This window comes from Myxocyprinus asiaticus, chromosome 22, assembly GCF_019703515.2.
Source record: "Myxocyprinus asiaticus isolate MX2 ecotype Aquarium Trade chromosome 22, UBuf_Myxa_2, whole genome shotgun sequence".
Classification (NCBI taxonomy): Eukaryota; Metazoa; Chordata; class Actinopteri; order Cypriniformes; family Catostomidae; genus Myxocyprinus; species Myxocyprinus asiaticus.
Genome location: NC_059365.1, coordinates 44,579,128 through 44,602,864, shown reverse-complemented (window position 1 = coordinate 44,602,864; position 23,737 = coordinate 44,579,128). Strand labels below are relative to the sequence as shown.

At 38.8% G+C, this 23,737-nt stretch overlaps 2 protein-coding genes across 7 annotated transcripts in view; both read left to right on the top strand.

The window, feature by feature from the left end:
* The window catches only part of LOC127413309 (X-linked interleukin-1 receptor accessory protein-like 2), a 665,896-nt gene extending 660,065 nt beyond the window's left edge, over positions 1 to 5,831 (top strand). The window contains exon 11 of the mRNA XM_051650333.1: positions 5,146 to 5,831. Within this exon, the coding sequence (XP_051506293.1) occupies positions 5,146 to 5,831 (686 nt within the window). The remainder of the gene's footprint in view (positions 1 to 5,145) is intronic.
* Positions 5,832 to 9,769: 3,938 nt separating this feature from the next.
* The window catches only part of LOC127413304 (mitogen-activated protein kinase kinase kinase kinase 4-like), an 84,649-nt gene continuing 70,681 nt past the window's right edge, over positions 9,770 to 23,737 (top strand). For 2 of the 6 annotated variants that reach the window (XM_051650320.1, XM_051650318.1), the window contains exons 1-2: positions 9,770 to 9,916; positions 10,757 to 10,822. In XM_051650320.1, coding sequence (XP_051506280.1) covers positions 9,860 to 9,916; positions 10,757 to 10,822 — 123 coding nt within the window. In that variant the 5' untranslated portion in view covers positions 9,770 to 9,859. Of the gene's footprint in view, positions 9,917 to 10,756; positions 10,823 to 12,222; positions 12,494 to 23,737 lie in introns of those variants that run through there. The other 4 variants (XM_051650315.1, XM_051650313.1, XM_051650314.1 and 1 more) reach the window with 3 other exon arrangements.

Below are 23,737 nucleotides of genomic sequence, written 5' to 3'. Positions count from 1 at the left end.
TAAGAGAGCAAGATGCAATGGCCAAAGACCTCCACCAACTGTAAGGGGCTGTTCACACTAAACACTTTTGCAACCATCCATTTGTTTTTCTATGTAAACGTGCGCTAGACGAACGTCTTTATTTCACTTTGTTTTTGTTTATATAGTGTCTTGTGCAGGAGTGTTGTTTTTTAGATGATGTATCTAATTAAAAAGAACTTTAAAAGCATCCTGCTTTCTGTTAAACTGTATTTGTTGCGCTGTGTCTAGTCTTTTTTAGCGCAAGAATGTGATCGATCTGAAGTCATCGTATTACAGTGAGGATACTTTTTTTTATTATTGAAATCAGATGCGTTTCTGATTTGTTTATATGTTTCTCTCGGCTGCATGAAGATATTAATTTGCTTTCTCACGTCACTGGCTTTAAAATTGCAACTTAGCTGGCTAACAAATGCATAAACGTGACCAGCTGGATATAAGCTAATGCAAATAGATAGTAATAGATTGTAACAATCGTGACATTTAAACATTTGGGTAGGACTTGCATGTATTTTTGTCACATTGTTCCAACCGCTTGAGGTTAGCTTTAATGTTAGCATCCTTACAGCCTTGTTGGCAAACATACGTCATGGTTACTTGTGTAACCTCCGTTCCCTGATGGAGGGAACGAGATGTTGTGTCGATGTAGTGACACTAGGGGTCACTCTTGGGAGCCCGAAACACCTCTGGTCTTTGATAAAAGGCCAATGAAAATTGGCGAGTGGTATTTGGGGATTATTTGGGAAGAAGGGGGATTATCCGACTGGGCCACCAGGTCTAGTCAGGGGGTGTCCCTCCCAAGGGGAAGACACCACGGAGACCACACCTTGCCCAAGAGGGGGGGATATTTAAGTGGAAGAATACGTCACATGGTCTTTCCGACCATGTGGGGAGTCTTCAAGGTAGATCCTACCCAGTGGGGGAGGAGTTACTATGAACATGGAGACTGGGGCAGAGGGGCTCTGCCCAAGGAAGATGCAGTTTGCCAACAGGGAAATGCATTAGCGGAAGATATATATCACATGGGGTTAGCCTTACAGGGAACTGCCACATGCAGAGCACCTACCCCAGAACAGGGCTCTTAGTTAGCACGTGTACTGGGCCGGCAGCAAGTCTCTCCGAAAACTTGACTGCCACAGGGCTCGGAGGAAGTCAACCAGGGAACAAAACTTGTGAACACTACTGGGAATTAATGGCGCACGTCTTCAGCTCAAAAGGAGGTGGAAGGCACTATGTGCAAGCGATACACCCGGCCGGCTATCCCGGGCTTATCCGCTTGTATTGCGTGCCACTACCTGGGACAAAACTGGTTCCACTCGGAGGTTGTAAAACCTTGCAAAGGTGTTGGGTGTTGCCCAGCCTGCTGCTCTGCAAATGTCTCTTAGAGAGGCATCCCTGGCCAGGGCCCAGGAGGCCGCTACACCCCTGGTAGACTGGGCTCATAGCCCTACCAGGGGCGGCATGTCTTGGGCATGATATGCCATAGTTATGGCGTCAATGAGCCAGTGGGTGATCCTCTGCTTGGAGACAGTGCTTCCTTTCTGCTGTGCACCAGAGCAGACAAAGAGCTGTTCAGAGATCCTAAAGCTCTGCATGCGATCCAAATAGATGCGTAAAGCACGCACCGGACACAGCAATGATAGGGCTGGGTCTGCCTCCTCCTGGGGCAGCGCTTGCAGGTTCACCACCTGGTCCCTAAAAGGGGTCGTGGGAACCTTGGGCACATAGCCCGGTCAGGGTCTCAGGATCACGTGAGAGTAGCCTGGACTGAACTCCAGGCACGTTTCGCTGACAGAGAACGCTTGCAGGTCTCCTACCCTCTTTATGGAAGTGAGGAGGGCAGTCTTCAAGGAGAGTGCCTTAAGCTCAGCTGACTGCAAAGGCTCAAAGGGGGCTCTCTGTAGACCCTGAAGAACTACAGAGAGGTCCGATGAGGGAACGAGGCGCGGTCTGGGGGGATTCAGCCTCCTGGCACCTCTTAGGAACCTGATGATCAGGTCGTGCTTCCCTAAGGACTTACCGTCGACTGCGTCGTGGTGTGCTGCTATGGCGGCAACGTACACCTTCAAGGTGGAAGGGGACAGCCTCCCTTCCAACCTCTCCTGCAGGAAGGAAAGCACTGATCCGACTGCGCATCTCTGGGGGTCTTCCCATCGGGAACAAACACCACTTAGCGAACAGATGCCACTTAAAGGCATACAGGTGCCTCATAGAGGGGGCCCTAGCCTAAGTGATCGTGTCCCGTCCAGGGGCCAGACATGGAGATTCCAGAGGTCTGGTTGCGGGTGCCAGATGGTGCCCCGTCCCTGAGAAAGAAGGTCCTTCCTCAGGGGAATTCGCCAGGGGGGGCTGTCGCGAGGAGCGTGAGGTCCGAGAACTACGTCTGGGTGGGCCAGTAGGATGCTACCAGGACGACCTGCTCCTCGTCCTCCCTGATCTTGCACAGGGTCTGCAGGGATAGGGGTTTGTTAAAATTGGTGTTTTTCTTATAAAAACCATGATTCACCATATAGAGTATACAGTGGCCCCAAACAGTATTTGGTATTTGGGCACTTAAGAACACTCAAAGAATGTCATAGTATATTTTATAATGTGGCATTTATAAATAAAATAAAAAAGTTTCAAGTTTAACATTTCACAAAAAGAAATTTGTTAAGTACCAAATAAGATACAGTATATCGATATCTAATACATAGATTTTTTTTAGACAGAAGGTATTGTGACATTTTGTGTCAGTGGAACATGTCCATAGTAAATAGGAACTTTTAAGCAAGAGCTGCAGAATGGCTATGGAGTTCTGTGTTCTATAAAGTGTGAGTCTGGTAAAAACCCCATCATTTTTTTCGGTAGGTGAATTAATTTTTAACGATAACTTATAAACATTTAAAGACAGACCTACTGTGAGTTCCGAGGTTGCTAATCAATGATATATACTTCTGTTAAAGTCATCAGTCCATGTTATTTCAACTTTATTTTTTATGTTTAATAGTGGAATTTTATTGGTGATGAACTACACTACCATTAATTTTGAAGAGAAATGCTCCACCAATCAGAGAATCATTGCCAGTAAAGCACGCAAAACAAGCTCTGCAGCGATCGCCCACTCCCATGACGCACTGTGAATGATGCAATCGAGTCGGTCTTCCTACACTCTCAAACTTCTTATATATTTGTATATATCTGAATATTTTGCAAAAAAAATTAAAAGATAATGTTTCTATACTTATAATTTGTCCATTGTTTTTAATTTAATTGTGTCATTTGCAATGCCTTATTGGATTGTACTTCATGCCCTCATTAAAGATGTTAAGTACATAGTCTTGTTTTTTTTCAAATACTTTTTTCCTTTAAATCAAAGTTTGTAACATTGTGGTTCACCTCGGATCTGATTGGTTTGGTTCATGGCATGGAAAAAGAATGAATGTGAAAAATACTTCCAGTACAAAGACTGCTGAAAAAATGGGCGGGCACTGTTGCACTCCATTGCACATCCACAACATGACAGATTAGGGAAGTACATGTTATATATTACAAGAGATGATATGAAGTGAGCACAGGAAGTACCCCAAACAACCTCCACAAAACAAATTTTTTTAAATGTATTAACCATGGCTGTTTAAAATAGACCTTGAATTAAACCAATGTCAATAATATTAATGATAAAATCTAGCTTTTCAGACTTACTGACATTGTGCAAGAGTAAAAACTCTTTTTCATACATTAGGAGATCATTTAACACTAAAAGCAACCCTTCTCTTGCTGTTTTTAATGAAATTATTTTCATACCTGAATGAACGATTGCTCCGTCCTGCTTAAACTGTGTCTCAAATGATGCATTATACACTATGCACTTACAATATATACACTGCACTCAGTCATGTAGTGAATCAAATTTCAGACCAAATGGAACACTAAAGTTTTTTCAACATTTACTACAGAAACTGTACTCTCCTCTGCCATGTTAAAAGAGAGAAAGAAATATTAAATTGCAAAACTGGTTCGTTCTTTCCAACTAAAATCACTTGAAAACACATCAAAACGTATTTCTGATTTCTGACCTTGTAAGTACGATCTTCCTCTGAGGTACTGAACACACCAGTATTCACACAGCTTTAGGTGCTGTCTTCATAGAAGTTTCGCTAGTTGCCACATTCACCATTAATTACTATTGTTTTGTCAGGCCAGTGTCACAGCCAGGTAACTCCACCCCTTAAGCTATGTAGGCCAAGCCGTTTGTGCTGAGGGCATGAAGTATCCAACATTCCACACTGTTTTTTTTTTTGTTTTGTTTGTTTTTTTGGTTGAAAAAGTACATCATCCGCGTACACGTAGTACACTTTTTGTTGTTGTTGCATTTTCAATGTAAAACTACTACTCACATCTACAAAATGGCATAGAATAGTGCAGAATTGTGCAATTTGGAATGACTTTTAGTGATTTTTTTGTCCATCTTGTCTATGGCGGTTGATCAGCCATAGCCGTCAGCAGCTGTTGCTTAACAGTGCACTCCTAAATAAATGAACAGTAATTTTAAAGCATATGCACTCATATGAAGACTCCAGTCATATCAGAAACCTTACTAAAGCTGTTTTATTCTACATGGAGAGGGTCCCCACATGGGGGCTGCCATGTTAGGATCACATGTCCATTCGAATACGTCTCGGAAAGCGGCCTGTTATTGGACACTTTCACTCATGTATTTAGTTAACTAATGCTGACTGTGATTGGTCAGTTTCTACAATGGTATTAGTAACTGAAAACTTCTGTGTTTGAATGAAGATGCATCCACGCCACTATGATTCCAACATGACATAAACAGAAAAATTGCTAGTACACCTGTGTGAACTTGAGGGGAATGACATTATACAGTACATCCTCTAAATTATCCTTGGTTCCAGTTGATTAAATGTCATTTTAAAAAGTTGTTAGTTCTGAGAAATGCTCCAGCAGCAATTGTTTGCAGATGACACTTCCTTTGAAATTTTGTTATTTCAAACAGTATAATGCAATACCATTTCAAATGTGACTAAATACTTTGTGGCCACTGTATTTTTTTAGTTTATGATTCTTTGAATCAACTTGTCACGCAAGCCAAAATCATTTATCTTATCTCTGTCTCTTATCTAGCATACATTGAGGATCTGGCCCGGAGCGTGGAGCAGAGCAGGCGTCTTATTATCGTGTTAACGCCTGAGTTTGTGGCCCGCCGTGGTTGGAGCATCTTCCAGTTTGAGCCACGGCTGCACAGCATGCTAATGACAGGCGAAATTAAAGTGATCATGATCGAATGCTCTGACCTACGCAACGTTATTAACTACCAGGAAGTAGAAGACCTCAAGCACACCATCCGAGCACTGTCCGTCATTAAATGGCGTGGCCCCAAAAGCAACCAACTCAAATCCAAGTTCTGGAAGCAGGTGCTCTACAAAATGCCCGCTAAGAAGAAAGAGTCTGTGTCCCGGCGACAAGTGTTGGACTCTGGTGAGCAAGGGCTCTTCAGTGACCTGCAGGCCGTATCGACGGTTGCCATGACTGCGACCTCAGCATCTTTAGCTCCGGCTCATGTTGAAATACCAGACTATAATGAGCCGGCCCACCTGCAAATGCGACATTTCTGCCGCAGCTACGAATATGAGCTGCCCACCTCCGCAATAGCCACGCTTAACAGCCGCCACATGTACTACAATTTACCCATGACACTGATGAATGGACGGGTGATGCAAAACAACATTGGGAAACCCAAGAAGGACATTCACTTAAACAGCACATTTGTACCACTGTCTGGACAAGATCTTTCCAGTGATATCTGGTAGAACACCTCACAGCAATTGCCTGGCAGGTTTGGGCACAAATTTAGATTTTAAGAATTGACCCCTTATGAGTTGGAATTTGAATTTAACTGGCAACACCCAACAGGAAGTTCAATTGCAGTTTGAATTAGAGCAGATTAGGTCATCCAAGTTTTATGAAGAAAAAAATATATATTATATATCTCATTATGTGATAACGTAAAATATTTTTTTCTCTCGAATGATTAGACATTTCTGTTCAAATAACTGAAAATTAATAGATTTTTATAGTAAAATATATATAAATTAAAATTTCTATTGATTATTAATATCATCTGATATTTCTGGGAATACCCCATATGTTGTGTGTGTTATAACTTATTAATGGGTAATTCATAGTACAAAATAACAAACAAACAACACTTTTTTTATGGACTACAAAGTCCATTTGGATTTCACTTCCTTAAAGGGATAGTTCGCCCAAAAATGAAAATTCAGTCATTGTTTACTCACCTCTGTGTTTTTATAACTCCATGTGACTTACTTTATTTTTCTTAACACAAAGGGAGAAATTGTGAAAAACTGTTGTGCTCAGTGATGTCATACAAAGGCAGTGGTGACTATGGTGACTACCTCTTCAAATTTCAAAAGGACACAACAGTATAATTCAGAGGTCTAATAAATTATTGTATGTGACTCATGTCTTGTGAAGGAATAAGATAAGGTTTGGTGAGAAACAAACCAAAATCGAATGTATTATTAAGTGAAACTCTTGACCAACCATTGATCTCCTGTGCGCGTTCATGAGACAGACTGCACGCGAGCTTTAGAGCTCCTTGCATGAGAGCAATGTGCTGCCGCCTCTCATGAATTGGGCCGTTCAAGTGAAAACTCAGTTTTGTTTTGCTTCAACCGGACCACCAACGATATTAACAACAGAAAACACAACATAGCTGCACACGAACCAGAGAACAGAACTAACAAACATGTCTGAAGACTTTGTAGTGGAAAAATAGATGCATTTCTTACCCAGCCTTATTTGCTTGAACCGGAGTCCTCAATCAAATAGAGAGATGAGGCTGAAGGTAGCTACAGTAACACGTGTCTTAACCAGATGCCAAACAACACATAATAAAATTTATCTTTCCTATTTTACTCAGAGTTTTTGTCTTAAGCAGCTGCGATGAGTGACAGGACATTCTGTCTATCGCTTGGTTTACTTTATATATTTGGCATCTCGCCGTGTAACCCCGTCCGCTATGAACTGGCACCGGTCCAAAATCATTCTCCTAACATTACATTGAAGCCAGCATCTCACTTGCCGGTTAAAACTACTTGATTTTGGCTGAGAATGTTACACCTACCGACTGTTTTCACGGAGCTCTCTTCAGGCGGATGTCACACACACACCGGTTCAGAAAAGAGAAGAGGTGACAGACATTCCCGCTCCCTCCGCTTTTCTCTCTGGTTCTTTCACTTCACTTTCGGTAAGCGTCTAAGCGAAACTTCTAAGAACTGTGGTCTCCTGTAGCTCTCTTGCAGACTTCTGAATGCATATGGGATACCAACAGTCGGTCAAGAATTTCACTTAATAATACATCAGATTTTGGTTTGTTTCCCACCAAACCTTATCGTATTCCTTCAGAACAAAACATGAGTCTCTTGGAAAAATTTGCTAAACTTCTGAATTATACTTTTGTGTCCTTTTGAAGCTTGAAGAAGTGGTCACCATAAACTGCAACTGTGTGACATCACTGAGCACAAAATTTTTTCACAATTCCTTCCTTTGTGTTAAGAAAAAGAAAGAAAGTTATATGGAGTTGTAACAACACAGGGGTGAGTTGGGTGAACTAATCCTTTAAATTCAAATTCGAATGTAAATTCTTCATCCTGTTTGTTACTGTTTCTCAATTCAAATTCAGGAATTCAATTGGAATTTTGAAGGCATTCTCAATTCAGTTCTGAACAGCGCACAACCTTGTCGCCCACCAGGCCAAAAACATGGCTTTTCTGATTTTACGTTTTTCTTCCTTTTAATCTGCATGATATCATCTAGTTAAAAGAAAACACAATTATTTTAAGAACATAAAGGTTTATCTTTGTCTCTTCCTGTCTTTAACTACCTGTTAAATGTTTTCATACTTTGTTGAGTCAGCTGAAGAGCTACTGACATTGGTTTCCTATTGAATTTCTTCTTTTGAAGATATAAAGTAATAAAAGTCCTTGTATTTCATGTTCAAGGTATTCATGCTGTGTACAGTTTCATAATGATTCTTTTGAAACAGCCACAACTTTGAGTGACCATACATTAAAGGAGATCAGATTATGACTTTGGTTGTTGCAGCACAATAATGTAAAGACACATCTGCACTGAGCTTTAAACAATATTATGTTCTATTTATGCAAATAAATATTCTAATTTTAATAAGCACACTGAGATTGTTTGTAGCCAATTAGGAGAAAGTATTTAAATATTTGATAGAGTTTATCATTTGTCTTATTTTCTGACAGTTCTGCTCTTTTCTGCCTCAAAATTATGTTTTGTTTAATTATGTTTTCCCAGAGCTTACTTTTTCACGACATAAGTTGTTTATATGGTGTGTTTGGTATTAGATTCAGTACTGCTAATTATCAGTATTTTACTTTTTTTATCATTCTCATGAATTGTATTTATCATATTTATTATATTTTCATTGGATATATATGCCATTTTGCCCCCCCCCCCCCCCCCCCTCTCATTTAAAGACATTAAAGATCACCAAAGTCTATCAGTGATTTAATTTTGTATCCTCATGACTAGTAACCATGTGACTCTTCAGATATGATGATGTATGGCACTTAAATAAAAATACTGAAGAGTATAATCTGTCATTTATCAAATATTTACCAACTGAGCAGCTAGTCTGATTCACAGGCTTTTTTGTTTTTGAATGAGCAAATAAAGTATTTGTAATATATGTTGCAAATTAATCCTTGTTTGTTATCAGACCAACATAATTAATAAATATATGAATAAGTGAGTGTCTTTTAAATTTAGGAATTTACAATAAAACATGAAAAAAAAAAAATAATATTGAGTCCGTAACTTATTTATACCTAAATGTTTGTAAAAATGTTGAAAAGTGGGTCCCTGCAAATAATGAGGACATGTGACTTTGTATAAAGTGTGGCATCAACTCACACACATTATCTAAAGGTGAAAAGGCAGCATTTTTTGAGAAGGCAGCTGACAGTTTGAGGTAAATGCTCCTATCTTTTTATTGTTATTTTCATGATTTCTTCAAGCTATAAAATAAAACAGTATTTTAGAAAATAAAAACATGGAAATGTATTATGTGTTGAAAAATAGCAATAAATTCATTTTCAGAGGTACCTTTATATACTTGCCCTTTTTAGGGTTAAAAGACTGATTCAAATAGTAATACCATTTAATTGTATTTTATTTATTTATTTATTCAATTCTTATATTTATAGTATTTAAAGTTGCAATATTGTGAGAAACAAACATTCAGAATGTGTCAGTGTATTCACATTGTGGTTTAAAGTTAAAATATTTAATGAATTAAAAATCAGGACATAGTTTAAGGACAAATCTATAAATATGGGAAGTTTTGTTTTGTTTTAAGCAGAGGAATGGGCAGTTTTTCACTGTCTGTTCGTGTTCCGGGTTTCCTATGTTTGTCTTGAAAATTTACGAATTCTACTAAGGTGAAGGCTTGGGCCATGTATATTAATTAGATAACGTTGACGTTGATTGGTAAACTCTCTAGAGCGTCAAGTTGCGTAGCCTAATTAATATTTAGAAGCTGAGCTATTACTAAAGTAGGATTGGTTAATTCGCAAGCTGTGCGCCGCCCAGTAGCCTACATCAGTAAATCAGTTACGACTACTGGGCGAGCGTCCCGTTATGTAGTTAATATTCATGAGCCACTCCTTCGCTGTAGTAGGATTGGTAAATCCGTTGTTGAAGAGCGAAAGATGGGCAGACATACTGTTCCTCAAACCATGATCAGTTAATAAACTCTGTAACATTACTGAACGAGCTCATTAAAATGGCGAGAGACTTTACTACAACAAGTCTGAGCAATATTGACCTCGCCTCTTTACGGGCAAGTACTTGCATTTTCTTCTTATTTCAGTATGTTTACTGTTTATTCAACAGCAGCGATTGTTCGAGGCTTCGAACAAAGTTTTTTTCCTTCACAAATAATGTTTCAATAGTGATAATAGAAATAAACTTTACAGTAAGTATTATTTTAAAATGAGACTAGTCGTTAAACTCGGCTGCCATTAGTCATTTACTTATTTGAGAAATTAAACCATAGTTTCAGTTTAAAACATATACATATTTACATTTCCTTAGTGTTTCCTTGACTGTCCTGTACTTTGTCGTTATGATCAGAAACTACACTGTCACAGCTGTTTATAAGTCTTATTAGAGTAAAAACATGGGCTGTGTCCCATTTTTGCCATTAAACCTAGTGTGCTGTCTATCTACTGTAGACTGCAGTTTAAGTTATTATTATAATCTCATATCCTAGTGTGTTGCATAGACAGTTTTTTTTAAGCATCATTGACACTTTGAGATGCCTGCCTAGAAAACAGTTTTTGGGCATCTTATTCTCATGTCTAGCTGTCTCCCTAGACATGTTTGGTCATGTCTCAAACCTAGTGAGCAGCCTACCTAGACAGCATTGTTGGTATAATAGTCTTAAAACCCAGTAAACTGCCTACCTAGACAACATTTTTGGGCCTCATTTTCTCAAATCTAGTGAGCTGCCTACCTTGACAGCATTTTTGGTTATTATAATCTTCTAATTCAAATCTGTACAGTTTTCTCAATATTGCCATCATTTAAAGGACATATGACTCAATACAGAAAATAATCTATACAGAAATTGATCATGTTTTGCAGTGTATCTATATGTCCATATTCTTGTTTATTTCAGGATCCTGCAGGAATATTTGAGCTCATCGAGGTGGTGGGCAATGGGACTTATGGGCAGGTTTATAAGGTTTGTACTGGTGTATCTTTTCATTGCTTAGATTATTGGATATCTTTTCTACTTTGCAGAAATTCAGGATTTTACTTAAATATTTTATTTGCTTATGTGACAGTTCTGTGCATGTAGCTCAACAGACTGTGAAATAGTCCATCTTTTGTTTGTAATATCTCATAATGTAATTATTGTGGGAAAAAATATCGTGCTAATGAAACCTGCATGTGCGGTTTTGGTCTTTCACACCCTTTGGGTGGAGTTCACTTCCTTATGAAGATCATACGGTGTTTCACATAAATATCTAGTGTCTTTAAAGAAGCGTAATGTACACTGAAACATCCTCCGCTATGGGATGTGTTGACACATTCTCTGAGGGTTAAGACATGTGTGTTTGATTCAGGTCAGGGTGGATCTGTAGCAGAAGTCACTATGAGTACAACAGTATTCCCATTGTGGATCATCTTGAGAAATTAAAATGAGTGTGACGATTTATTTTATTTGCCCTGCACTGAATTCTTCTAAAACGCTGAAGTAAAAGCATCACAGTGTGTTTTTTTTAAGAGTTCACTTTTTCCCTGACGTCCCAGAATTCAACCCCTGAAAGACTTTTTAAGGAGAACTGTAAATGTACACACATTACAGCCCGAAGTGAGGCTTTCAGTATTTGACACTAAGTCCTGCGATTGTTATAAGTTTAGTTCAGTAGCATCATTATAAGTAATCGCCATTATATTTGCTTATAAAACAGGAATAGACTAGTAGATTGGATTTAGATCCATTTGTAGACACACATTTACGTGGCCAAGTGTAAATGAAATGCACATATCCAATCTAATAGCAAGGCAATCGATCAAGACGCAGGAAGTGACTAAGTGTAAATAGGTTCTTACAATTTTTCTCACTTTACAGTATATAATAATGTGATTTGTGATTTACTGCAATACATTATATGAAAGATAACTTGATAATACCTTGATACTGATTCTTAGTAGTCATTTGTACAGTTTAGAGTCTAGTTCTGCATTCAGTGGTGTAATTATACACTCAAACACACCCTTGTTTCACCATGATTGTGTTTTCTCTCATGAAGCAACACTTTCAATCACTTTTGTAATGAGCTATGACTTTCACCACGTTTTCAAAGATTCTTGTAGTAATGTGGTGGTGAATGACAAGCTGGAAATGATGAATGAAGCAATTATGAGCACAGTGAATACATCACATCTACTCACGTGAGAGTTTAGTGTGTAATTTCTGTGTTTTTAACTTGAAATCGTTGCATCCGCCCACCGCTGTATTGATGTTTGAAATAACCTAACTCTCACGTGACGTTCGTTCCTCTGTTGTATACAAAGCATGCGCTTCCGACTTTTTGCATGAACACACCATTGTTCTTACTTCACGTGACAGCTCCGTGATGGGTCGACTGGTAGCAGGAAGCGTTTTTTAAAAGTTAATAAAGTTTTAATTATCAATGCATTTTTTACACAAACATTGATTTGCTTCAGAAGACATTAATTGATCGACTACTGCCTAAATATGCCTTTGGGCCATCAAACAGCCAGCAACATCATGGCACCCATTCACTTGCATTGTATGTTTAAACAGAGCAAAAATGTGCTTATAAAAATCTCCATTTCTGTTCTGCTGAAGAAGGAAAGACATACACATCTGGGATGGTTAAAGGTGAGTAAATCATGAGAGAATTATCATTTTTGGTTGAACTAAAATCCTTTAAAGTCCTCAGTAAGCAGTTTTATTAAAAAATGTCATTGAAAATTATGCTTTAAAAATTATTTGTCGTTTGGGCCCCCAGAGAGCAATCTAAAGGAAACTGTGGCAAGGAACCCAAAACTCCATAAGACGTTAGTTATTGGAGAGAAACAAATCTTGGGGAAAAACCAGGCTCAGCTGGGGGAGCCAGTTCCCTTCTGGCTATACAGCATAGATAGAATGCCAGTATCAGTTAGCTATATGTAGTCTAATACAAGCCATGCATTAATTGAGTAAACTGGGTAGATTTTTGGTAGGCAATGTTAAAATCTAAAGGATATTAATTGAACTGTAAGATTAATGATTAAGTGTTTTCTAATCCATTCTGAATTGACTCTGGAAGTGCACGTAGATGCAGTGTCCTTTGTTATTTGGCTGATTAAGGCTTTAGTTGGTAATTTATTGTCTGTTCATTCTATTTTAAGAGAAGTGATAAAAGCAGTAGTCAGAGTTGTTTTACTTGCTGTTCGATTGGATTGATAGTAGATAGCAGTTTATTCACTGTGTAGTCCATCCTAAGATCAAGATGATGCAGGCAGTGGTCAGTGAGGTGTGCCTTACAGTCTAACTGGAAGCTTACAGCGGTTCATTTTCAGTGCAGTCCATCCTAAAACCGATGTGCAGGCAGTGGAATAATTTTAGTGTAGATGCCATTTACTGTATTTGAAGCAGAGATATAAAATATGAGAAGTGTTTCCAATTCCGGCATATCTGACTAATGCAGCATAACTATGAGATGAGTCTGTAGTCTATAATTAAACTGAGTGAGTCCTGAACAATGTTAGGAAGGCTATTCCATAGTTCATGTGCCAAATAGGAAAAGGATCTACCTCTTTTTGTGGATTTTGAAAATCTAGGTACTATCAACAGAAAGGAATTTTGTGACTGCAGTGAACATGATGGATTAGGCTATAGTATGATTGAAGGTCGATTAAGTACTTAGGGGTCGGCAACCTATGACCTAGAGGGGTAAACATTTGCACGCCAGCAGCGGCGAGAGAGGAGTAGACTATTTTAAGTATATGAAATTCCACACCTGCATTCCAATCTACATCATGATGTAATCCTTCCTCATGATAACGCAGCATGTTTTCATCAGCTGAATGGGAGGCTAAACAAAAAGTTAAAATGCGACGAGACTGCAGTATACCCAACAGACTTGTGCAGCGCGTGCAAACCATTCATGCATCACGAGCCGGCAGCACTTCACTTTCGGTTAATCACGTGAGTAAACGCACCCGCTTTGCATCGGTCAGGCTGCGCAGATGACAGCCTACATTCCGTGTTTCATTTGTTTCTTTTTGCTTTCAGAACAACACGTCATGTAATAAGGAAAACACCACTATTAATCCTTGAGATTTCCAACCCAGCATACAGGTACACCCTCCGTAAACCACGGTCACACTCAAAATTACATTAAACGATTAAAAGAGGAAACATAAACCCACATTGTGGGATTCAAAAATCTTTTCAAGTATATTCAAAATATAAATTAAACCTGGAAATGAAGTTTTATGATTTTGCAGGTGTGATTTACTGAAAAGGGCTAAATAGTTGATCGGCTTGTGATGTGCGAATGGCTTGCATGTCAATGTCAAAAATCCATGTCAAAAAGGTTGCTGACCCCTGGGCTAGACCATTCAAAGCTTTATAAGTAATCAGCAAACATTTTTAATTGATATGAATCCCAACAGGCAGCCAATGTAGTGACAATAAATTTGGGCTGATATGATCATATTTCTTGGTTCTAGTATGCACTCTAGCTGCTGCATCATGAACGCAAGAGATAGTTTTTCGGCATTAGAAACAGAGAGAATGAGTAACTTAGCAATATTTCTGAGGTGGAAGAATGCTGTTCTACAAACATTTGAAATGTGAATTTCAAAGTACAGATTGCTATGAAACATAGCACCCAAGTTCTAAACTGTTGAAGATGAAATAACAGCACATCCAGTAACAGTAGGTCCTGACTCTCTGTGGTCATTAAAAATCTCAGGGCACTTCTTGTAAAGAGTAGGGGTGTAACCCCGGTGTCATGGCCAAATTCCCCCCAGTGGCCCTTCTCAATCATGGCCTTATAATAATCCCCATCCATGAATTGGCTATATCACTCCACTCTTTCCTCTTCACCAATAGCTGGTGTGTGGTGAGCGTACTGGCGCACTATGGTTGCTGTTTCATCATCCAGGTGGATGCTGCACACCGGTGGTGGTTGAGGAGAGTCCCCTGTTCACTTGGCATTGATTTTGAAAATAGGACTGATCATGCAAAAAAAAATGTTTTATTTAAGGATAGTGATCATATGAAGCCATTTATTATCACATAGTTGTTTGGCTCCTTTTTAAATCATAATGGTAACAGAAATCACCCAAATGGCCCTGATCAAAAGTTTACATACCCTTGAATGTTTGGCCTTGTTACAGACACTCAAGGTGACACACACAGGTTTAAATGGCAATTAAAGTTTAATTTCCCACACCTGTGGCTTTTAAAATTGCAATTAGTGTCTGTGTATAAATAGCCAATGAGTTTGTTAGCGCTCACATGGACGCACTGAGCAGGCTAGATACTGAGCCATGGGGAGCAGAAAAGAACTGTCAAAAGACCTGTGTAACAAGGTAATGGAACATTATAAAGATGGAAAAGGATATAAAAAGATATCCAAACCTTGAAAATGCCAGTCAGTACTGTTCAGTCACTTATTAAGAAGTGGAAAATTCGGGGATCTCTTGATACCAAGCCAAGGTCAGGTAGACCAAGAAAGATTTCAGCCACAACTGCCAGAAGAATTGTTCAGGATACAAAGAAAAACCCACAGGTAACCTCAGGAGAAATACAGGTTGCTCTGGAAAAAGATGGTGTGGTTGTTTCAAGGAGCACAATATGACGATGCTTAAACAAAAATGAGCTGCATGGTCGAGTTGCCAGAAAGAAGCCAATGCCACAAAAAAGCCCGGTTACAATATGCCCGACAACACCTTGACACGCCTCACAGCTTCTGGCACACTGTAATTTGGAGTAACGAAACCAAAATAGAGCTTTATGGTCACAACCATAAGCGCAATGTTTGGAGAGGGGTCAACAAATATTGTGCTCCTTGAAACAACCACACCATCTTTTCCCAGAGCAGCCTGTATTTCTCCTGAGGTTACTTGTGGGTTTTTCTTTGTATCCCGATCAATTCTTCTGGCAGTTGGGCTGAAATCTTTCTTGGTCCACCTGACCTTGGCTTGGTATCAAGAGATCCCCGAATTTTCCACTTCTTAATAAGTGATTAAACAGTACTGACTGGCATTGTCAAGGCTTTGGATATCTTTTTATATACTTTTCCATCTTTATAAAGTTCCATTACCTTGTTACGCAGGTCTTTTGACAGTTCTTTTCTGCTCCCCATGGCAAAATAAAGCTGAGTATCATCGGCATAGCAGTGAAAACTAATTCCATGGTTCCTGATAATATCTCCCAAGGGAAGCATATGCAAGGAGAAAAGCAAAGGGCCTTACACTGAGCCATGCAGCACTTCTTACTTAACTTGTGCTTGATCTGTCAATTCCTTACTGACAGATTCCTTACACAAACAAAAGTGGGAGCAGTTGGATAAATAGGACCTAAACCATGCTAATGCCTGTCCACAAATGCCAACATAATTCTCAAGCCTATCCAAGAGAATGTCATGATTTATGGTCTCGAAGGCAGCACTAAGATCTAAAAGCTCTAGAAGAGAGATGCAGCCATGGTAACATGATAAAAGCAAGTTATTTGTAACTCTGATAAGAGCAGACTCTTTACTATGATGGGGCCTAAATCCTGACTGAAATTCTTTACAGATACCATTTCTCTGTAAAAATATACATAGTTGGGAGGACCTTTTCTAATTTTTTTAAACATAAATGTTTGTATAATTAGGCTGCATGAAACCCACATATAATTAGGCTGTCACCCTGGTCAGACATGCTTCATAAGGTTATATAGACGCTAAGCTCAGACTTTTGACAGTGTGAAGTAGGGCTGCAACAACTAATCACTAAAACCGAATATTATCGATAATGGAAATCATTTAATTTAATTATTGATTAGTTCGATATATGCCACGAGCATGGAGAAGCTCCGTCAGTGACGTCACTTTACAGCCCAGTGAAAATGTGTTGCATGATAACACATTTGAAAAACAACAGAGACAAGCTGTTGTCCCACTCCATCCCCGATGGATCATTTTACTCTTTAATGAACAGTACTTTTTGTTCTACAAAGTTTTACAAGTAATGAAAGGAACTGTTTTGCACATGTACTGTAATAATAATAATAAATTCAAACTTAACTTTTCATGATTCAGGCTTTGTTCAAAGTTTTGTGAGAGTATAGAATCATGAATTCAGTAATGTAAATAGAACCAAATCCTTATGCCCTTTATCATTTCAGTTTTTTTATTTTTTATTTTTTTTATAATATTTTAATAAAACACAGGAAAGAAAATGTATTTTCTTGTCCGAATAATCGAAGAAATAAGTAAGGAATAATTGACGACAGACTGTTGAATTATGGTAATGCTGTCACGACACGCAGCGGAGCATTATTTTTCAATAATTCAATGGGCCGGAGTCAATTATTCCACTTATAACACGGTTACCACACCTTAATACATCGTTCAGGGTTTTTATCTCAAGACATTTTCTGGTTTTCGTCCCTAAAATGCTCCTGTGAGTGGAACTACTTTCTTCTGCCACGGATTCAGCGTCTTGCTTTGATACAGTCTGAGCCTTTGTTGCTAGTTCGAAAACGTCACTTTAGAAGAAATAGCAACGGAGGATTGTGAGGCTTGTGCTGCTTTACTGGAGCACTTACTGGAGTAATAAGTTAGTGCGTTTGTGCGTGTGTGTGTGAGTTTGTTTTTGAGGGATCAAAAGAGAGAAACTCATAAACTGAGAGAGATCGCTTCTGGGATTGCCTTTTTTGTTGCAGCTTTCGTCAGAAGTAACATCGCTTCAAAATCACCAAGATGTAAGTTTAAGCACTTCTCAGCAGCAGTGAGTGTCTCCATTTTTGTATATAGCTTCTCCGATGTAAACCTTAGTAACTGTTTTCAACCCTACTGAGATGCAGGTGTGTGCTGACGTGATGGTTCTGTTTTTCACTCACGAGTAAGTGTGTGCGTAATATGTGTGTCCACGTGTGTGTGTGTGTGAGAGCTTAAGAGAGGGGGAGGGGGACGCGAGGGTGTTTCCCACAGATTTTTCAGATAATATAGAAACTGTTGTATTGATCAAGTGTATCTAGCTTTGATACAGCTCAAGCCTTCGTTGCTAGTTTGAAAACGTCACTTTAGACCTAGCAACGGAGGATGCGCTGCTTTTCGACAGTGGAGTAACAAGGTTGTGTGTGTGTGTGTGTGTGTGTGTGTGTGCATGCGAGAAAAAGAGAGAAACAGAGAGATTGCTTGTGGAATTACCTGTTTAAAGTGGCTCTCGTCAGGAATAACTTCACTTCAGATAGCCAAAGTGTACGTTTAAGTCTCAGCAGCAGCGAGTATAGCCAACTGTTTACAATGCCAGTGAGTCGTGGGGGTGTGCTGACTTTGCTCCAGAGAGAGTTTGTGTGAGAGCAAAAGTTTCACATATTAAAAGTTATTTTGGATAATAGAAGCTGTTGTATTGATCAAATCGCAGGGTGCGGCTCTATTTGTTGGATGCAACTCGAGTCTCAATGTGTGTGTGTGTGTGTGTGTGTGTGAGAGGAGAGTGAAAGAGAGAGAGAGAGAAAGAGAGGGAGCCCAGGGACGCTTTTCAATTGAAATTGAAATCAATTTAGGATATTATAGACATTGTTTGTCTTTCTTATCCGATATACCTAACCAGTGTCTTTGTTTTAATTGGATATTTTGCTGTTTTTTTTAAATAACTGAAATAATTTGGCGAAGTGATATGGAACCGATATGCGGTCAAGACCTGGAACTACTTCATAGCCGTGCATTTACTTGAAAAATAATTGCACGCCTTAGAACATCTGTCAACCAATCAGAATCAAGCATTCAACAGACCCGTGGTATAATCGAAGATTAATCGATTAGCACTTGGAGTCACAGAGCAATCCCGGATCGGCATTCTAAAGTGCATAGCAGTTAGATTATAAATATTTTAAAACATTTTAATGAGCCTTAAATGAAACTGTTGTATTCACTGAGTATATATTAATGCCTTGGCATCAAGGTTCTGTGTCTTGCTCGAGTGTCTGTGTGTGCGATGTCTGTGTGTCAGTGACTGCATCCATAAGCGTTAAAATGCTGCCTTCTGTATACGGAGGTAGTATAAACATAAGTTGCTTTTCAAACGGTTCTGAGAACGGTTCTGTTTCCTTAAGAGTTCCATTCATTCAAAAACCCTGGCAGTTTCGGCTTGAGGCTGTCTTTATTGACTGGACATGTTGAAGTGATCGTTCTTAACCATTTATTTGTCTTGTTGGCAGGAGTAGCGCCAGCACGTGCAGCGCAAAATGGCCATTTACTGTCGGCGCGGTGCGATGCAACGCTTGCGTCTAGTGTAGACAGGGTAACAGTGTGGGTGAGACCGAGAGAGAGAGAGAGCAAGGTGCTTTCCACAAATATTAAAATACATTTCGGATATTATTGGAATTGTTTGTCATTCTTATCTGATTTACTTAGCCAATGTCTTTGTTTTAATTGGTTATTTTGTTGTGTTAGCCTGTAGGGCTCTTTGAAATAACTGAAATAATTTGGCGAATTGAAACCGTTATGCAGTCAAGACCTGGAACTACTTCATAGCCGTGCGTTTTCTGAAAAATAATTGCACACCTTAGAACATCTGTCAACCAATCAGAATCAAGCAATCAACAGACCCGTGGTATAAAATGAAATAATTAACAATATACAAAATGTGCCATGAGCAAAAATCATTAGAAGATATGTTAACCATCTCTTGGTTTTAAATTGGCAGCACAAAGTTTCATCCTATCCCTCAGAAGGTGTAATGACAGTTTAGCAGCTGCTAAACTAGCCAGCTTCCTCTTTTCATATGGATATATATATATAAATATTTTCACAGCATTGGAACGTTTTTACATGATTTATTTGAGCACTGTTATGTCAGGCCAAATTGAAGTTTTCTTTTTGCATTCTAGTCTCATCCACAATTCAGTTTTCACCCTTGTGCAGTTTTCTTTCCTTTTTTTTAGACAGCACATCCTGTTTATGTCCCAGACTTTCAATACAATGTGGCGCTTCACAGATATCCTGAAGACCACCAGGAAATCCCCTCAGACACAAATATCATCTGAAACCACATCTACACTGACGTCTACAGCTCAAAGAACTGCTGTTGCTTTTTAATCCATGTATATTTAATCCATAAATTTCAGAAGGTAACATGTGAATTCCCTTATTAAATGTTTAGATAGATGTTTACATTTTCGAAAGAAAATTTGAATGGTGTTTGCACGTGCAATACTCAACCTGCAATGCTAGAATGTTCTGAGTGGTTGCCAGGGCATTGCTATGTGGTTGCTAAGGTGTTCTGAGTGGCTTTCATTGTGTTTTCATGTGGTTTCTAGGGTTTTTGGGTGATTGCCAGGTGGTTGCTTACTGGCCCAAGTAAAAAGGGTACACCCCCTGGTCTCTATGTTATTCTGGTGTCTATATGGCTCAGGGCCCTCCTTCAGTGTAAATCAGTGGGAATTTTTTCTTTTTTTTTTTTTTTTTTTTTTTTTTGCCGCTATCATTATGTCATTGAGATTGAATTGTTCTGGGCAGTAAACTTGTTTTAAAGTGGCAGTGTCCTCTGGACTGTGTGTGTCCAAGTCATGACACAGCAGCGCACAGTGTTCAAACACTGCTCTCTAAAAACTGCCGGATGAATTGCATCATTGTTAGTGTTGAGTTGTCCTCGAGCTGACCCGACCCATTTGCACAGAACTCCAGCTTGAAGAAGTGGGAGCCGCCCAGTGTAAGAGCTCCAAGTGTGTCATGACTCTGGTCTGCTGTAGTTTGATCATCTGCATCTGCAAAAGCAGTTAACTCTTTCTACACATGTAAAGCTGTTCCATCGTGCTTCACTTTTTGATAATTGCCACTTTCCATGAATAGAGTACAAATTGGTGCACCATGACTTATTTAAGCAACAGAGGCACAAATCGCATGTTCTTTAGAGAGGGAATGATTAGATATCATAGATTTGCTATTATCTAACGTCAAATTAACCTAGTAGTTAGTTATAAACACATCAAATATCTTGGACTTTATACCGACACCTAAAAATGTCTTGTTCAGTCAAACATGATTTATTCTGCAAACAACAGGGTTGTTTATCTGAGATAAAGAGAGTTTATTCGGCTGGTCATGTGATCTCAACATGGCAACCACCATGACGGGGGAACACCCTTATGTAAACTTTTTCTAGACCACTGATATGACTGTTAATTACTATTGTGTATTGCAAAATAATACTAATGATGATAATAATAAATAAAAAAATTGATCTCTTGCAAACATCCTACAGAGTAACTCTTTCTTTTGGCAGTAAAGCATGGGCAAAACATGACTTAATTTTGGTCAAAAGGAATTATTTACTAGTTTGTAGTTGTAACACCTTCAACATGAGAGCGGCTGTTAAATGTAATTTTATGTTTGTTTGTTTGTCTTTTAGAATTGATATCTAAGCATTGGCAACTATATATATATATATATATATATATATATGTTTTTTTTTTTTTTTTTTTTTTTTTGTCCAAATTGTTCAGCCCTCTAATAATAATAAAAAATAGGCCCTTTCCCACCTACAGTCCCAGTACTTTTCCCTTAGTAACTTTCTAGATAAGAACTCGAACGAGGAACGGAACAACCTTGGAGACTTTTCTTCTTTTGCATTCAGACTCACAGAAGTACCCTCGTAGTGATGTCATCTATCAACCATTTTTCTTGTGACTTTATTTGCAAGCGCGATTCAGTAGCAACGACGGAGGACGCCGGGATCGGAGCTACACTTTTGTTAGGGCTGTTTTACACAAGCTTTGACTGCATTGGAAAACGCAGGCAGCTGCCTAATCAGTTAATGGTTTAAACAACTGTGTTGTTGGTTGAATGGAACTCTCTGAATAGTTTAAAAAGCACCTTATTGCATCCTACCCTTATCCATCCTCATACAGCCTCCTAAGGCAGTTTCCAGTTTTCTGATGCAGCCTGTGTTTTCAGGTCAAAGTTTAAACTGGGCACATGCGGTGTACCTGCAGCCGGAGTGAGAGATGAGACAATGCGGCGAAAGCGCTCTTTAACCACGCAGCACACGCTGAACTCAGCAGACAACATGTTGAAAGCACTATAAACCTATTTATCAACACAACCTTTTACAATAAAGGCTTTTATGACTCAATATATATTACTGTATTGAAATACTTAAAAATACGTCTTGATGCAATTTATCATACAGTAACAGGCACGCAATATTTTCCTCATGTAAACTAGATTTCATGACGGTTTAGTGTACAATAGAGTTCAGTTACCCACTCTCAATAAACATCTGATTATTTAAATCCATCATCCCAAGAAAAATTTGATGTAGTAATCCAGAAATCACTTTACTTTCTTTATAGTCACACAGTACAAACAGTACAGATGCGATGAAATCTCAAAGTGTGTCTCCCGATGAAGTTACACTCACACACACATACATAAGTGAAACGGGTGATCCTCTTTGGATACTTTGTTTATGTTATTTCTGTTAAGGAAATTGTAAAATTAGCGCAATCCTCTGAGTAGCAGGCTAGCAGCTAAAACGTAGTTTACTAATTGCAGCTGCAGACTCCTTCTGTTTCTCAAAGCATTGAGTGCCAAAACACACACACACACGCACGTGCACACATGTTGGTGCGGCTATCCTTATGAGGACTCTCCACAGACATAATGATTTTTATACTGTACAAACTATAGATTCTATCCCCTAACCCTAACCCTCACAAAAACTTTTTTTTTTTTTTTTAACATTTTTTACAACATTGTTTAGTATGTTTTTAAGCAATTTAAATTATGGGAACACTAGAAATGTCCTCATAAACCACATTTATAGCATAATACCCTTGTAATTACCAGTTTGAGACAAACACACACACAATAAAAAAAAATCATATAAACACAGTGCAGTCAGGCAAGACAATAAAATGATATTACATAGAGTGCAACAAAATAAATCTGTTGACTAGTAATGCTCATGTGAAATGTGAAAAAGCTGCTCATCATGTACAATATTGTTATTCCCAGCTCATTCTTGAAAATAGAAAAGACAAATCATTTTTCCTGACTCAAAAAAAAAAAAAAAAAAATCCCAGATTTGATCACAATGAGCTTTGCCACCCTCTACTTCTCTGACACAAAGATTCGCCCATAAGACTTGTGTGGCACAAAATTAAAATAGTCAAACATCCATAGATTTATAGCCCCATTCACACTAACAGTGATTTTGTAGGTTGCCAGGTTGCTGAACTGTATATATGTCACTAGCAGTGGCGTGCAATGCATAAACTGGGTACCCCTTCAACCCCTACCCTTATGAAAATTGAGTTCATGGCAAATTTGCCGTAAATTCACCACTGATCATTTTCACAAATGCTAATGAGCTTTGAGGCAAACTTGTGGCAAATTGACCATTGTTGCTAAAGGTTTGCCGGAGGTTCAACACTACTGGTGAAAACCTGCAAACTTCTGGCAAACATTTGCGGCGATTCAAAAGCTCATTTGCATGTGAAAATAACGAGCAGCAAATTTGCAGCAAATATGAGGCTAGTTTAGATTTTTTGTAAGGGTTGTTCTGCTTCTTACATAACTTTTTATTCAGAAGCCGCTGACACAGCGATCATGACAACAAAGTCTCTTTCACTGGGATTACGATTGCGCACAGTGCAGGAAAGTTATCAATCAGTCCATTTGTTTAAAGAAAATAATGTCATTCAGATTCGTTGCCATTAACTGATCCATGGGTATTAAGACTGCTTGCTTTGTCTGTAGCTGAGACATGTTGCACTGTTCACTGTCAGACTCGAGTAGAGACACAAACGCAGCTGGAGGAAGGGAAACTTTCCTTGTTCAATGTGTACCCATTCTCCTTGGAACTGTGAAGGTGCAGACTCCTGACAGCCAGCACCCAAGGAGTGCAGAACCCT